We start from the raw sequence: 16,202 nt of genomic DNA on the forward strand, positions 1-16,202 counted from the left end.
GGTTCGAACCACATCCCAATCAAAGTTGGCATAATTAGTACTCTATTTTAATCTTATTAAATTAAATAATAATAATAATTTAGTAGCTACACCAAAAAATAATACATATCCATTTCTGTAATTTAGAATTATGTGTCTACAATGTCTTTATTCAAAAAAAAATTATTCGTTATTAATAAATTAAATAAGAGAAATAATTTCATTAGTTATATTGTATTTATATATTTTTCTCTAATATAAAAATTCTTTACATTTAAATTCATCGATTATATTCGCTACATTGTCCCTACAATGTCTTTATTAAAAAAAATTATTCATTATCGATAAATTAATTAAGAGAAATAATTTTATTAGTTATATTGTCTTTATATTTCTCCAATGTAAACATTCTTTACATTCAAATTCATCAATTGATTATATTCACTACATTGTCTATTATCTTTTTTGTGCACTATTTTTAATTAAATATCAAAGTTATAATATAAAGTAATGCTATATATTTATTTACCAAGTATTTTATTAATACCATGAAAAAATTAAATATATATATATAATTAATAAGTCCAATCATATTAACTACTTTGAGATATTTGTTGACAAAGAGAGTATTCAAATCACACAACAAATTGAAGTGAGAACTACCTCGCAATGTCCTTGTTTGACGATCAGCATTTAGCAGTTAGCATTAGCGGATTATATTAGCTAATTTGACCAGCGAATTATATCAACAGTTGGTAAAAAGATATTTGAAAAAATTAGCTGTTTAGATTAACATGTAAAATGACCTAACGGTATACATAATAATAATAATAATAATAATAATAATAATAATAATAATAATAATAATAATAATAATAATAATAATAATAATAATAATAATAATAATAATAATAATAATAATAATAATTGTTTTAAAAAAAATAAAAAATATATAATTAAGCCAATCATATTAACGAATTGGGGGATTTATTGACAAAAAGTGTATTCAAAGCACACAACAAATTGAAGTGAGAAACTATCTCGCAATTACCTTGTTTGGCAATCAACAGTTAGCCCTTCAATATTAGTATATATTTAATATTTTATGCCCTAATTTTTATTTGCTCTCCCTTATGCCCCTTATTTGGTTTCAATCATACCTATACAATTATTTTATTGACAATTATAATCAATCTTGACTATATTATCTTGCATTTGTAAACTTCGAATTGCCTATTTAAATACGCAAATTTAAAATTCAATTATCTGAACAATTCCAATATAATCTTGCCTTGATTTACTTTAAAGTACTTATTTTATAAAAAAAATTGGGCATTATCCCAATCGCGCAATGCACGTAAAAAACTAATATATATATATATATATATATATATATATATATATATATATATATATGTGTGTGTGTGTGTGTGTGTGTGTGTGTGTGTGTGTGTGTGTGTGTGTTCATTTTTTAAAAAATGGACCAAATAGAAAAAATACAATTTCTTAACTTTCAGCCAAACAAAAAATATATATAAATTTTTGACCTTCAAAACACTAGAAAATTAAATTATTTTTTAAAAATTGAGTATTTTCAGAAAATTATTTTTCAAAAAACATTTCTAGGTTTTCAAACGGTTCCTTGGTAAACGCATCAAATGCATTTGGCAAAGGAATTTTTCTCAGGTTTGTCCAAGTTTAAAAAGTTGTCCATTTTTATCCACAATATCCAAGAGTATCTCATTTCTCTGTCAATCCCCCGACAAATTACGTCTGTATGAGCTCCTCCTGCAATTTGTGCAACCTTTTCTGCTAAAAGTACATGTGATGTTAGATACTAGAAAGCTACCAACTTGCAGTAGTTATGTATATTCTTCAGTTTCAACAATTTCATACAAAAATCTTAATGTGTAGAAAATCAAGCAACAAATCTTTCAATGAGTCACAGTAACTCTGGTACTATAAAGAAAACAACTAACACAAACCAAGCTCTAGCCTCAATGAACCTGATCTCAAATGCTGATAAGATGATTATAAAAGCACAATACCATTGTTGTCCTGAATGCTGATATCTGTCAGTTGTCGTAGCCACATTAGTAACAATGTAATTTATCCGCTGGATATCCATCAGTTGTTCTGTCTATGGTGTTTGGTGGTGGTGGTGCTGGGTTGGAGGGTATATATATATATATATATATATATAGCCTATAAATAAATATATACCCGCCAAGCCCAGCAACTACTACTTAGGCTTTTGAAAACATCAATACACAACAGATTCAGCCACCACCAATTCCTAAGGGAAACTTGAAGATGTCTCGTTACCAAAGTTTGTCACTTCCTTGCAAGTCACAGTTATGCTGCTCACAATCGAGCTTACCCCACCGTGCATCAACCCGTTCACAAGGGAAAATGGGTTTACCCAAACTGTTGAAAGAAAATTTCCGGGATTAGCATTGACAGTGGATTTTGTTATATCCTTGTACAGGATTTCACATGCTATACATGGCAAGAAATTTTTAAAATAAGTTCTCTAGACCTTGTGTTCGCTTACAAAAATTCGGGAAAATGAAGATAAGTTAATAGAAATATGGAGAGTGAGATAACGTTTAAACCAATTAGCTAAATTCAACTGAGAGAAATATACATCGTCGTCTCAGTAAATATAACTTAGCATTTGTATCTTTCATTCTGTCAATCAGGAAAGGCAGTTCATTTATTTAGATAGCAATAGGATAGGATGCCTACAACATTAGGCCTGATTGGAGTGATTGCATGAAAATGTTCAAAGATTTACAGCAAAATACCTTCTATTAACAACATTGTGCACATGACACAACCATTGGGAAAACTCAGCTTGAGATCCAGCTTGTACAGGATTTGCTCTGCAAGGAGTAATGACAGAAAAAAAAAAAAAAAAAAAAAAAATCAATTTTTATTAGAAATTAACTTTCCAACTTTTGAGTTTTAATATCAAAAAGAAAGCCAAAGGGAGGTAAATTCTTATCCATTGAAAATGTGGGGACTGGGGAGAGGGGTGAATGAGTAGATACCGTAGAACTTCTTTAAAATGATCAGCACAGTCCTTGCAAGGGTACATGCGAGATAAGATTCCCATCTGCAAAACCATGTGAAAGGGTAAAATATGAATTTAATTGACACAATAACAATAACTCTGTTACATTTTTAACTTCTTCCAAGATTTTACTCCAATGTAATTCAAATACTGAGTATAATTTATCTCTAGTGCTTGTAAGAAACATAAAGGAAACTAACTGATATTAAACACAAAGTTCACAATTGAAAAACTTGAAAAGCAAGATAGAGAATAATGTTAGAAGAATAAGGGTAGTTAGAGTGAATTGCTCAGTCTTTCATTCCTTTTTGAATTATGTGGCTGGTAGTCTTTCAGCCTATGTATAAATAGGGCTTCTACCTTGTACAGCAACACACAAATATATATACAAACTGCTCTTGTATTTCAACACTTAACAAATAATAAAAAAATTGAAATGGTGAGGGTGGTGGTACAAGTGGCATCAACCTTCACACAGTCATAGCCCCATAGAAACTATTCGGTGTTCCTTCTCAAATCAGAAGAACAAGAACTGGATTTTATTTCCAGCCTCTTATTATGAACTGAAGTGAAAAGGAACTGAGAGGAAAAGAGAGTAGTGTACCAATTCTTTTACATCCTTCTTTTGTTGCCTTGTTGGCTTCTCTGGGTACTGAAATCAACAATTCAGATATAGAATCAAATGGTGAACAATTAAAAGCATCAGAAAATCTAAAATGCAACAATGGAACCATTTATGTTAAGGCGTCACCTAGGCGTCCGGTCTGTGGAGACCGGAAGCCTAACGAGCTCGATCTCGCCTTGAAAGTTCACCTTAACAACATTGAATGGAACAAATTATTAACATGTCAAAAAAAAAAAAATTATTAACATGTCCATTAGGATATATATGAGCCGTAATTTTATGCCTTTGATAATTGTCAATGAAAAAAACCAGCCTCCATCTTACTCAAAACCTCTGAGCATATAGAGTAGAGCATATTCGTTGAATAAGACAATTAAGAAAAAAATCATCATACAAAAGGAATGACCTGAGCTGCAAGACTGTGAAGAAAAATCCAAGTGGCCCTTCCAAGCTGTTCTTTAGTCACTGGGCCAGTAGACTTTTCCTGAATGGATTCAATGGAATGACAATAAGAATAGCAACCTTCAACTGATTGCAGCATACTCTTTTATGTAAAAAACAATAAAAAGTAAAAGCTAAGAGAGGCCAAGAAAAAAGTTCCAGTGAGTAACAGTATTCCTGAAATCCTAAAACAGTATCCAAAATGATCATAGCAGTAAATCCTTTAATTTGTTTCCATCGTTCATTGCAATAGCTTTTTTGCACCGATATTCCTGTCGATGTACATAAATATAAAAGAACACAACACTGCATTTTACTAATCTTGACTGGAACTTTTATCGAATAGCTAACGAGCATGAATTGTAAGTTTAGCCAATTCTTATAAACCAAGAAGAAAGAAACAAAGTGGTCGTCAAATGTATTTAAGGTGCTAAAGTTACCTTCTTTGGAAGGTCAGTGGGCTGGAGAAGAGCAGAGACGGCAGGTCTTGGAGCCAAGTGGTTTGGTTTTGAAGCTGCAGAGATAGCAAAGAGCGGCTCGGCGTGTGGGTTGTTCGGAAACTTTAGGAATTGAGAGAGATGGGTTTGGATGCTATTTGATATCTTCTCAAATGTTTGGAAGAGAAGCTGCAATGGATTCTCAGATGTCGACATAGATAGGAAGCCACGAGCTCGAGCGGGAGTAAGCAATTTAGCAGGAAGCTCCACTTAATTTTGACATATACTCCGCAATTAACTCGTTAATTTTCAATGAGGGTTGGTTTTAATAAAAATAAATATATGGTTAATTTTATAATTATTATTATTATTATTTTTTTTTTTGCTTATTTTCTCTTTGTTTTTCGGTATTCTTTTAAATAGATCAGACTCGCCATTAATTTTTTATAGCAAGTGGACTTACGTTTCTGCTGTATGAAAATATACAGCACAAACAAAAATTCAACTTGTGCTAGTGATACAAAATATCATAAACGGACTTGTATTTTACGTATTATACGTGAAAAAAATCCATTGCGAAACATCTTATTTCAATCAAAAACATGTTCATATATATATATATATATATATCGAAAATATACCAAAATAAAATGCAAAAAAATACACCACACACAAAAAAATACACCACCCATAATGATGTATTTACGAACACTGTGTGGTGCATTTATGCATACCTAATGGTGTATGCCGCACTGACCGCACGGGAAGACCTGACCTCACAGGAACCTGACCCATATATATATATATATATATATATATATATATATATATATATATATATATATATATAATAGTATCACTCTGTAATTTTTTTTTATGGATGGGGTAATGGCATGAAATTAGGCTATAAGATAAAATTGAAAGAATAGGCCAAATTATGTGTATTATTGCATATTGCTAGCTATGGCTTTCAGGTTACTTCCTACCTTTAAGTTTGGAACGAGAGAAAATAATTTACTCCGTAATATTTATTTTGTTAGGAATATACGGAGTATTATTTGTATTCTAGTAGGACTCTTCTATTATACTTATATTTACACTTTGTATCATTATTCTTTCCAAAAGGTTGAACTTTAACCCTAAGGGCCCACTTTGTATCACTATTCTTTTAAAAGGTTGAACCCTAATCTTAAGGGCTCCTTACACCCCGACCCAACAGAGCATTTGGGAGGACACTTTGTATTACTATTAATTATTCATTCAGAGGTTCTATCAAACTCTTTTTTCTCTCTCTCATGGTCGGTGACGCAGGTTCTGTTGGTTTTATTCGATGCGTGCGAAAACTGATTTATACTCAATTTTTGATCGTTTTCGTTTGCAAGTTGAGTGTTTCTTTTCTCGCAAGATAATTTCTATTCAATCTGAATTAGGGGGAGAATATAAAAAATTGCATTCTACCATCTTGTCTCTTGGCATTACCCATAGGCAGTTTTGCGCCTATACACACGAATAAAACGGTCGGGTAGAACGTAGGCACCGTCATATTGAGACGGGTTTAGCTTTAATGGCTCAAGCGTCTGTTCTCACTCGTTACTGGGACTATGCGTTTGAGACCGATGTCTATTTAATAAACAAGATGCCTACGAGTGTTCTTGGCAATGAGAGTCCTCACTTTCGCGTGTTTAATTATCGTCCCTCTTATTCCTTTTTACGAGTATTCGGGTGTCTGTGCTTTCCTCTGTTGCGTCCATATAACCGTAACAAATTGCAATATCGTTTTACTCCTTGCGTTTTCTTAGGTTACCCCAAGTCATTTCGTGGATATCGTTGTTTAGACCTAGCCACTAACAAGGTATTCATCTGTCGCCATGTGCACTTTAATGAGTTCGTTTTCCTTTTGCTTCTGGTTTGAGTGTACAGGCTGATGTTGTTCGTCTGGAACCGGGGGGTGTTGCGACTGTGGCAGTGGGCTCTGCTGTGGCGCCGCTTGATTCATCACGGTAGACTACTGAACTGGCCACCACGATGGCCCATGGTCCTGCGGCAGTGCGTGATTCTCTGGTAGTGCGTGCGCCTCCGACTGACATTGTGCTGGCTAGTCCTTCGCGAACTGTTTCTGGACTACTGGTGCAACATGGGCGCACTCGTCGCTCTCGGCAGCGTGGTCTGCCTCGGTCTCACACCATGACGTTGCGGAGTATGTCGCGATGTCCTTCAGCTTTGGTTTCTCAGGTTGGTGTGCCGAAACTCACTTGCTATTCTCAGGCGGTTTTGTATCCTGAGTGGAGAGCGGTTATGGACTTGGAGTTCAATGCCCTGTTGCAGAATAACACTTGGCGATTGGTCCCGTTCGAGCCCCGCATGAATGTGGTTGGTTGTAAATGGGTCTTCCATACTAAACGGAAGGTTGACGGCTCTGTGGAACGTCATAAAGCCCGGTTAGTTGCGAAGGGGTTTAACCAGGTTGCAGGGCAGGACTTCTTTGAGACTTTTAGCCCGGTTGTGCAAGCCTACCACGGTGCGGTTACTTCTTTCTCTAGCTGTTTCGAGGGACTGGTTTATTCGGCAGTTGGTTATTCACAATGCCTTCTTTAATGGTCTGTCCGAGACGGTGTACATGCGTCAGCCACCGGGTTATGAGGACAAGACTTTCCCTAACCATGTGTGTTTTTTGCAGAGGTCGCTTTAGGGCCTTAAGCAAGCTCCTCGTGCCTGGTTCACTCGTTTGCATGATTTCTTAGTGTCGGTTGGTTTTTGCCCGTCTAAGACTGACGTCTCTCTGTTGATATATTCTAGTGGTGTTGTGCAGCTTTATTTGCTTGTTTATGTGGACGACATCTTAGTGATGGGTTCTGATCCTGCGTGCGTGACTGAGTTGGTGGCCAAGATGGGTCGTGAATTTAAGGTTCGGGACATGGGATGTCTTTCTTTTTTTCTTGGCATTGAGACGGTTCCTCATGGTGATGTATGGTTCTGTCTCAGCAGCGCTACATGAAGGGCATTCTGAAGCGTGCAGGTATGGTGGATTGCAAGGCTTTAGTCACGCCCGTATCGGTTGCTCAGACGGAGGATGAGTCTGAGATGCCCTACGCGGACCCGAACCAATACAGGAGTCTTGCAGGTGCGCTCCAGTATCTCACGGTTACTCGATCGGACCTTACTTTTGCTGTTAATAAACTGTGTCAACATATGCATGCTCCAACCACGGCGCACTGGTGTATGCTCAAGCGGGTCTTGCGGTACGTTAAATGTACTATTCATTATGGTCTTCGTATTAACAAGTCCTGGTCTCTTGAGGTTCACGCCTTTTCTGATTCGGATTGGACTGGAGATCCGAGGGATCGTAAGTCTACGAGTGAGTTTGCTGTGTTCTTAGGTAGCAATCTTGTTTCTTAGACCTGTCGAAAATAGTGCACCGTAGCTCGTTCTTCAACTGAGGCCGAGTACAAGGATTTGGCGAATGTTTCTGCGGAGGTCACATGACTATTGTCTCTCTTGAAGGAGCTTGGTCTGCCTCCTTCCCCTTCTCCTAAATTGTGGTGTGACAACTTGGGTGCTACGTACTTTTCTGCTAATCCGGTATTTCATGCGAGGACGAAGCATGTGGAGATTGACTATCACTTCATTCGCGGCGAGGTCCAAGAAGGAGATACAGGTTAATTTCATCTCTACGAAGGATCAGTTAGCAGACATTTTCACGAAGGCTTTGGCTGGGACGCGCTTCTCTTTCTTACGGGGCAAGCTCAATGTTGTCCCTGACACCCTTGCGCTTGAGGGAGAGTGTTAGGAATATATTATTTGTATTCTAGTAGGACTCTTCTATGTACTTATATATACACTTTGTATCACTGTTGATTACTCATTCATAGAGCCGTCAAAACGGTCTCGCGGGGCGGGACGGGCCAAAATACACCAAAGCCCGTCCTCGCAGCGGGACGGGCTAATAAGCCCGCCTCTTAGCGGGCTTGGAATATGATCGGCCCGCCCCGCCATACCAAAGGGCTAGCCCGCCAATCAATTTTTTCACTGTGTTAATTTTTTTTTTTTTTAAATCACTGTACAATATCCTTCAAAAAAAAAAAAGAATCATTGTATAGACGTACAGTACACTAACACAGTAACACTACCTACTATTGTATTCCTATAAATCTATAATCCTATAAGTTATAACACACTAACACAATTACACAAACCAAAATAACACAAAAAATAATATGTATTAAATACTAAATATATATACAAAATATATATGTATTAGCAGGTCGCGAGCTAAACTCGTGACCCGCCTGGCCCGCCCTGCCTGGACCCGTGACCCAGGCGGGACGGGCTAAAAAGCCCGCCTCCTGGCGGATCAAAATTTGAAGAACCCGTCCCCTACCTATGGCGGTACGGGACGGGTCGACCCGGCGGGTAAAACCCATTTTTGACGGCTCTACTCATTCAGATAATACATTCCTCATCATCTTAACCAATGATATTTTTTAAGTGATGTGTATTCGAAAAATATACAATCATATCTCTTGTTATAGTACAAATTTAGAGTTAATTTCATTTTTTGTCCTAGATTTATAGATAGTAATTGTTAAACAGAAAAAGACAGAGAGTTGAGAGGAAAAGGTCGGGATCATCTTTTCATTCATCTCCACACCATGATATAAGGTGTGTCCATTATAAAGGATATAAATATACATAATGAGTAATCAAAGCATCCGTTACAAATGATGTCCACTAAATATGTTTATAACACTCCCCCTTGGACATTATTTGTCCACAATCTTGCTTCGATAAAAACTTGCTAGGAAAACCCTATGGGAAAAACCTAGACAAGAAAAAGTACAATAGAAAATATATTCATGCCTCATTAAAAACTTCACTAGAAAAACCACGTGGGAAAAAAACCTAGTTGAAGAAAAGAGTACATGATATATGCAAAAACATATATTGTATTGGTCGCCTCATTAAAAAACCTTAACTTAAGAAAACCCTGTGGAAAAAACTTAGCTAAGGGAAAAAGAGTACAACTAATAGCCTTCACGGCACAATCGGCATAATCTTCCGGATTTTGGAGTTTGTCTACTTAAGCAATTATTTTGCAACTTTTCCCCATTTACATTCATATATCATACTCATGTCTCGTTAAAAACCCCATTAGGAAAGCCACGTGGGAAAAACCTAATTGAGGAAAAGAGTGCATGATGTATGTGTATTCTTGTTTTAGCTTTCTCATTAAAAACCTAAGGAAACCCAATAGGGAAAAAGCTTAGCTAAAGAAAAGAGTACAATCATTAGTCGTCAAGACCCAATCTTCAGGATTTTACATTCAATCTTTTGGATTGATTCGAGTAAATGTACTTCTCGTCTCTCCCTGAAGATAACAATCTTCAATTCTACATATATTTCAAAAATTTGAAAAAATGGATTGGACAAATCTTTTGGATTGTCACTAGAGTAAATATCTAATAATCTTATGGCTCTTCTGGAGCTCATATAACATTTGTGTAACACAAATGTTATTGTCATCATTTTGAACATTTAGGGAAATTCTGTGTATAACCAGTTTGGACTTGGCATTGCGGGGATCAAACAAAATTGCCAGTACCCAAGTAGCCTATTAAAACCGTATCATGGTTTCTTACATAAATGTCATGTCTTTGTATCTCGAAGATACCGAAGGATATATTAATCATTATTCAAGTACTTCATTTGTAGGGGGAGCACTAGATTTTGCTAGCAATTTCATCGCAAATATGTTGCGATTATGGAACTTCTGGTTCTACAATGGTGCTCCAACGATAATGAAGTAAGGGACTTCGAGTCCAAAAAGTTTCCTTATCTGCTTCAAGAGATTATTAGGCAACCTTTAGTTTGATAAAAACATGACACTTATATGGATATAGACATGTGAAAAAGCATTTTTAGATGTAGGCTGACTGGTGTATATAAAAAAATCTTCAAAGAAAAACTCGATCTACAAGTCGAGATAATACTTATAGCTTTCACAAGTTTTTTATTTCAAAAGTCTCAGTCTTTAAACACGAACTGACATTATCAAGCTCTTTATATATTTCATTGATTTCATTGATGTTTACACCATCAATCTTGACTGAGATAATAAATAATAAATAAGTTCATTATCAACCCTTTATTGAGCACACAATGGTACATATTATTCCTTCAATGAGGATATTAACTCTATTCGCAACCCTTTAAAGAGTAAATAATGACACATAATAATACTTAAATAAATCCTCATTTCGAGAATTATGAATCCATCCAGGATTTCTCAAAATAAATTTAACCGCATATCTAAATTTATTATTCTGCCAATTGTATTATGTAGCGGAACTTAATGCCATTTACCGAGGGAGAGTTTTGATTAAAATCAATTAAGGGTCTCTGCGTGAACCCATAGTCTACAAACTCGCTTCATCACCTCATTATTCTTATTTCTCTTTCATGCACACACCCATATGTAACCTTCAGGGTTAACGCTCAAATGGTGTATTATTATAAAGAGAATTATCCATTTTAGCGAGTCGAGTGATGCATTAATTGCTCCTTTATACGTTAAATAGTCATGACACTTCCGGTGCCTAACTCTGGATCCAGATTATTATCATATAAAGGAGCAATTTGTAAGGGCAATTGTATTGTCGACAACTATAACCTTTTTATAAATGTCTCCCATATTTGTAAAAGTAATGGCAATTTCTAAAACAACCAGATTCTATACATTTCCCAAAAATATTTTGATCTGGTCGTTCCGCATCCCTAGTATTGTGTTTGTTTGGTGCACGTGCACCTATAAATTGAATAGGGTTTCTCCTCATCTGAACGAGCGTCTTCAGGACTAAATTATTCAATGCTATTTCAAGAGTGACAATATTTTTATACTAGATCTAGTATAATGATTCTTATTTCTTATACCGATGGATCTCCTATACTTCTGGTATCAAGGAGTATCCATATATTTGGTCCAAGTTGGGGAAGGTATATGGGACCTAGTCACTCTTTTATGATCAGTATGATCAATATATGTATTTGGCGGATTATTTGCTAATATCGCAAATAGATTATCTTCCAGTTCAGTCTAACTAGTACATGGATTTAAATAATGAAGATATTTTCATTCTATGAAATTTCTTGGCATTCTATTAAATTTGAACTCTTATCTCCCCCTAATGCCGAGAAGCAATCTTCATTAATTAAGTATGCAGTCAACATACCTAAGGATATGTATTGGTCTCCTAACATGTGCTCTTGGTATTAGCTAATCAAGAGACAGAGGCTTCTTTGGTAGCCTTTTTAGAGGTACCCTGTGGTGGTGATATATTTGAAATAGATTGCGCACTATAAATAATAACGCAGATAGGGAAATGTTTATTTTGAAACCATGTACTAGGCATAACAATCCTTGAGGGATTGATTTGTGATATGCAATGAGTTAGATTGGATTTAAAACAAAAGTATATCCCCAAAACATATAATTCAGTAATTTTTCCTTCACACATGCTCTATAAAGTACTCATGTGGATAAAAAATTGTAATATCTAACTCATTATGTTTGCCCTAAGAGACCCAATTGGTCATGCCATAATTAAAAAAAAAAAAAAATGGGTCTCAAAAAATGTAAAGATTATCACAACATAATAAGTTGTCAAATGTATATGAAATTTATCACAAGTGGCATATAAAATCAGATAGGGCAAGCATACACATTGAACAAAATGATTGAAACATTCGACAATCTTAGGGAGATTAAACGCCAAATATTAGCAATTTATTTGCTTCAGGAAAACCAACATGGTGTGACTCACTTTTAGCTGTTAAGCACATAACATTTTTGCATAGTAGCATTGCATTAAAAATAGAAGTTGCAGACTTCATTCACGAGTCATGAATCATTAGTCACTCAAAGATCAATTCATATTCAGAATCTTTCAGACCTTTTTTTTTTTTTTTTTTTTTAAAGCCTAATGACCAAACACATTGTCAAGTAGGGAAGATTCAAAACTCAGAGAGTATGTTCTCGCAAAAGGAAACTAAGTTTTTGATATCTTTCAACAAAAAAATCAATGACATTCAAAACACTTAGTGTAATTTGTCATGTACTACTACTGGAGTACAATGTAACTATCATAAATGTCATTCAAAATAACGAGTGGCAGATAAATTAACGTTCTTAGTTTACCTTCTGAGCAAAACTATATTAAAAGAATTAGATACTATCATTTTGTATAAATACTCAAATTTGGTATTTATTTCAATCTCAAAGACTCATGTGAAACATTAATGCTATAATAAATTAGCGCAACCAATAAACTTGAATTTGGACAAATAACAATTGACTTTTAAATTAGTACCAAGTCAATTTTACATTTGGGGAATTTGTCCTGGTGCTGTTATCATATAATCAGTGCAACAAATTCACCTTCTGGGCAAAGCTATATCCAATATTTGTGCTATATATCACAATATTTAGACTCATATCATCTAATCGATATCACAAGATCAAATTAAGGTTTAGCAGCGACAAGTGCAACCTAACAATGAAAACCATATTGAGAATTCATGCTATTGCCTCACTTATACGTTGCGTGATAAATCACAATAGTTATGGCCTATAGCAAATAATTAATTGCCAACAAGAGAAATAACAAATTCTCTTATATAAGCCTAATCAAAAGATTATAGGCTAAAAATTATCAATTAAAAATAAGCATATTCAATATGTGATATAATTGTCCCTTATGTTTTGGACACCAAAATCTCAATTGAGTCATGCTCATTCATTTTAATAAAAAGTATCATATTTGGTACACACAAGGGATGACATGACAAGAGATATTCAATTAATTCATAAATGAGGAAATAAAATGATAGAAGTACCGTTCGCCGAAGAATAATGAGCACATGTTCACGGTCGAGCCCATTCATTCCTATTTCGGGGAGTCAAAAATAGCACTTTTCCAAGAAAGCTCTCATTTTATCTCATACTTTCATACAAGCATGAAAACATCACAAAATAGCAAGATATACAAGCAGAAAACGACAGAAATTTTCAAAATTTTGACCTGGATTTCAGAATTTTCTAGGGAAAAAAGGTAACACATTTTGGCACAAAATTTTTCAGATATGTATTTCATCAAGTCTAGAACGTACACGAAAAATTTCATGCCAATCCAAGGGCTAAAAGTATTTTTCCCGAAATTTTTTCCAACATTGCTCCAGGCAGAAAAATAATTGGCAGCACACTGCAAGAACTTTACAGAATTTTTCTGGAACAACCAAAGCATATTTTTAAGAAAGTCTTTTCACAGACATCAAATACCACAATTCTAGGTTCTCCAGAAAAAATTTCATGCCAAAAAGAATTCAACAAGTATTTTTCACGGATTTAGTTTTCAAACTGTGCCTGTCAGAATTTTTCAGGCATGCCTCAAATTTTATGCAAATAAATTTAAGAGGTGTATTGTAACCAAGTACTTATAAAAGCTTTGTGGGCATGCAACGCAAGACTTCATTTTGGGTTTAATCAGACTAAACTTTACTTCAAAGTATATCTCAAAATAAAGTGCACATATCCACAGATATGTGAGCATGCGTATGTATATAGACACACGCCAAAACACATCAACACACATGTATTATGTATGCATATATAATGCGTGTATATTCACTAATTCAAGAATGCCTGTACTCACAACTTAGATAGATTTCTGCAACCTAATGGGATAAATTTCCAAGAGGCATACGTAGTCTTAGCCATCAGATTAATGCAACAGGTGTCTAGGAAGAGAACCTCTACTTCTCCATTTACTTTTGTTTTAACCAATGATATGCATATTCCATGTAACATGAAAAGGCAGGCAGGAAATGGCTTTAATGTATGGAAAAAACACATGTACTGCAGTCATATATTCGCACAAGTTGAAAATCAACGAAGTCAAATATATAGCAACTTAGCAACCACAATTAGAAAATTAAAGATTATATTAATAATGCCAATCATGTCAAATGGCAGTAGTCACAATGCCTTGCACATTTGAATTACGAGCCAAATTATTAGAAATATTATTATGAGCAGAAGGCAAGGCATTATTAATTTTAGCAGCAAAATTACTAAGTGTTGGTGCTGTGGTTCGAATACTAAAATTATGGCCTCAAAATACAGCCCCATGAATAGCAGAATTCCCACCCACATTACCAACACTTAGTGGATTGAAAGCATTATTCTCAGTGTAGAATTAACCAAAGAGACCATACCTTGAAGAACAGACCACCACTCACAATATTCTTCAGCTTATTATCCAAGCTTTCAGGCTTTCCCATGATAGCATAATCTACTAAATGCAAGAGCTCGGATGACACATTTGGCACAACCTGTTTCTGCTTTGGCTTTCGTGGGGAGTATGAAGGGGTGTTTCCGGCATCCCCATATGTATAATCATATATTGCAGCATCAAGAGAAGAAAATGATGGTCTATGAACATGATAATACCCATCTCTGGTTCTCGTCTTCGAGGGAAGGCCAAATTCTTCCATGAATAATAAATAATAAATAAACTAGCCCGGAAAACCCAAGTAGGGAGGATAGTTCCCAGCTCGTCCATTGAAGCCGATGATAGTTTCTAGCAAGTGTTGCTCTGGCGATCGGAGAGGGAAAAACGATCGTCTTCTTCGCAAATCTTCCGCTCTAATTCCTGACGCCGGCGAGCACTCCTCCGGCGATCTAGTTCGGTCGTTGTCTCCCCCTCGGCGAGGTGCCCACGCCGATGGGTTGTAACCCACCGGGCCCCCTCCAGACCGCCCTCCAGAACTTCCGACGTCTTCTGGAGAGACTGGGTCGCGGCGGCTACGAGCTCTCCCCGGAGGCACTTGCGTGCGTAAAGGCCGGCGATTCACCCCTTCCGCCATCGCAATCCGTCGCTCATCCATGCCAATATCCACGATCCGAAGATCGGCAGTCTCCTGCGACAACTCGCGATTGTACCCCTTTTGATGAACGAACCTAGGGCTTCGTCTCGTGGCTTCTCGTCAACAATCGACGTTGCTACCCTGTTTTGGAGGTCGGAATTGAAGTCGGAGAAGGTGTGAGATTGATCGGCGATCGCAATTTGGGTAAAGCATCATGTGCTGATAACGTGTTAAACAAAAACAGACAGAGAGTTGAGAGGGAAAGGTCGGGATCATCTTTTCATTCATCTCCACACCATGATATAAGGTGTCCATTACAAAGGATATAAAAATACATAATGAGCAATCAAAGCATCCGTTACAAATGATGTCCACTAAATATGTTTATAACAGTAATCTACTTTTAGTTCTTTTTATAGAACATCCCTTTTGATCCTAATATTAATGTGATATGATCATTTTTTGTCATCATTCAACAAAATCTTTAAAATGTCGATAAATATAAGGACATTTTAGTCCTTTTTTACACAAAGTGAGTTAACCCGCTATTTTTATTTTTTTTTAAAAAAACAATATAATTGAAAACCTAAATACTCTTGTATTTTAAGATTTTGTTAATGGAAAAAAATGATCATGTCACAATAATACTAGAATCAAAGGGAATATTTTGAAAAAAAATTTGACAAAAAGTATATTTCCACCTATAAAACTATGAAAAAAAAAAATT

At 35.6% G+C, this 16,202-nt stretch overlaps 1 protein-coding gene across 1 annotated transcript; it reads right to left on the minus strand.

The window, feature by feature from the left end:
* Positions 1-1,814: 1,814 nt before the first annotated feature.
* Positions 1,815-4,864, minus strand: LOC109154253 (FAD-linked sulfhydryl oxidase ERV1-like). Its single transcript, XM_019302088.1, has 6 exons — positions 4,562-4,864; positions 4,087-4,164; positions 3,660-3,707; positions 3,033-3,097; positions 2,787-2,864; positions 1,815-2,406 (listed from the first exon to the last, which is right to left on the minus strand). The coding sequence occupies exons 1-6, from the start codon at positions 4,772-4,774 to the stop codon at positions 2,301-2,303; spliced, it is 588 nt and encodes a 195-aa protein (XP_019157633.1). The 5' UTR covers positions 4,775-4,864; the 3' UTR covers positions 1,815-2,300.
* Between the last annotated feature and the right edge of the window lie 11,338 nt (positions 4,865-16,202).

The sequence above is a fragment of the Ipomoea nil genome, unplaced genomic scaffold (genome assembly GCF_001879475.1).
Source record: "Ipomoea nil cultivar Tokyo-kokei standard unplaced genomic scaffold, Asagao_1.1 scaffold2610, whole genome shotgun sequence".
In the NCBI taxonomy this organism is placed as follows: domain Eukaryota; kingdom Viridiplantae; phylum Streptophyta; class Magnoliopsida; order Solanales; family Convolvulaceae; genus Ipomoea; species Ipomoea nil.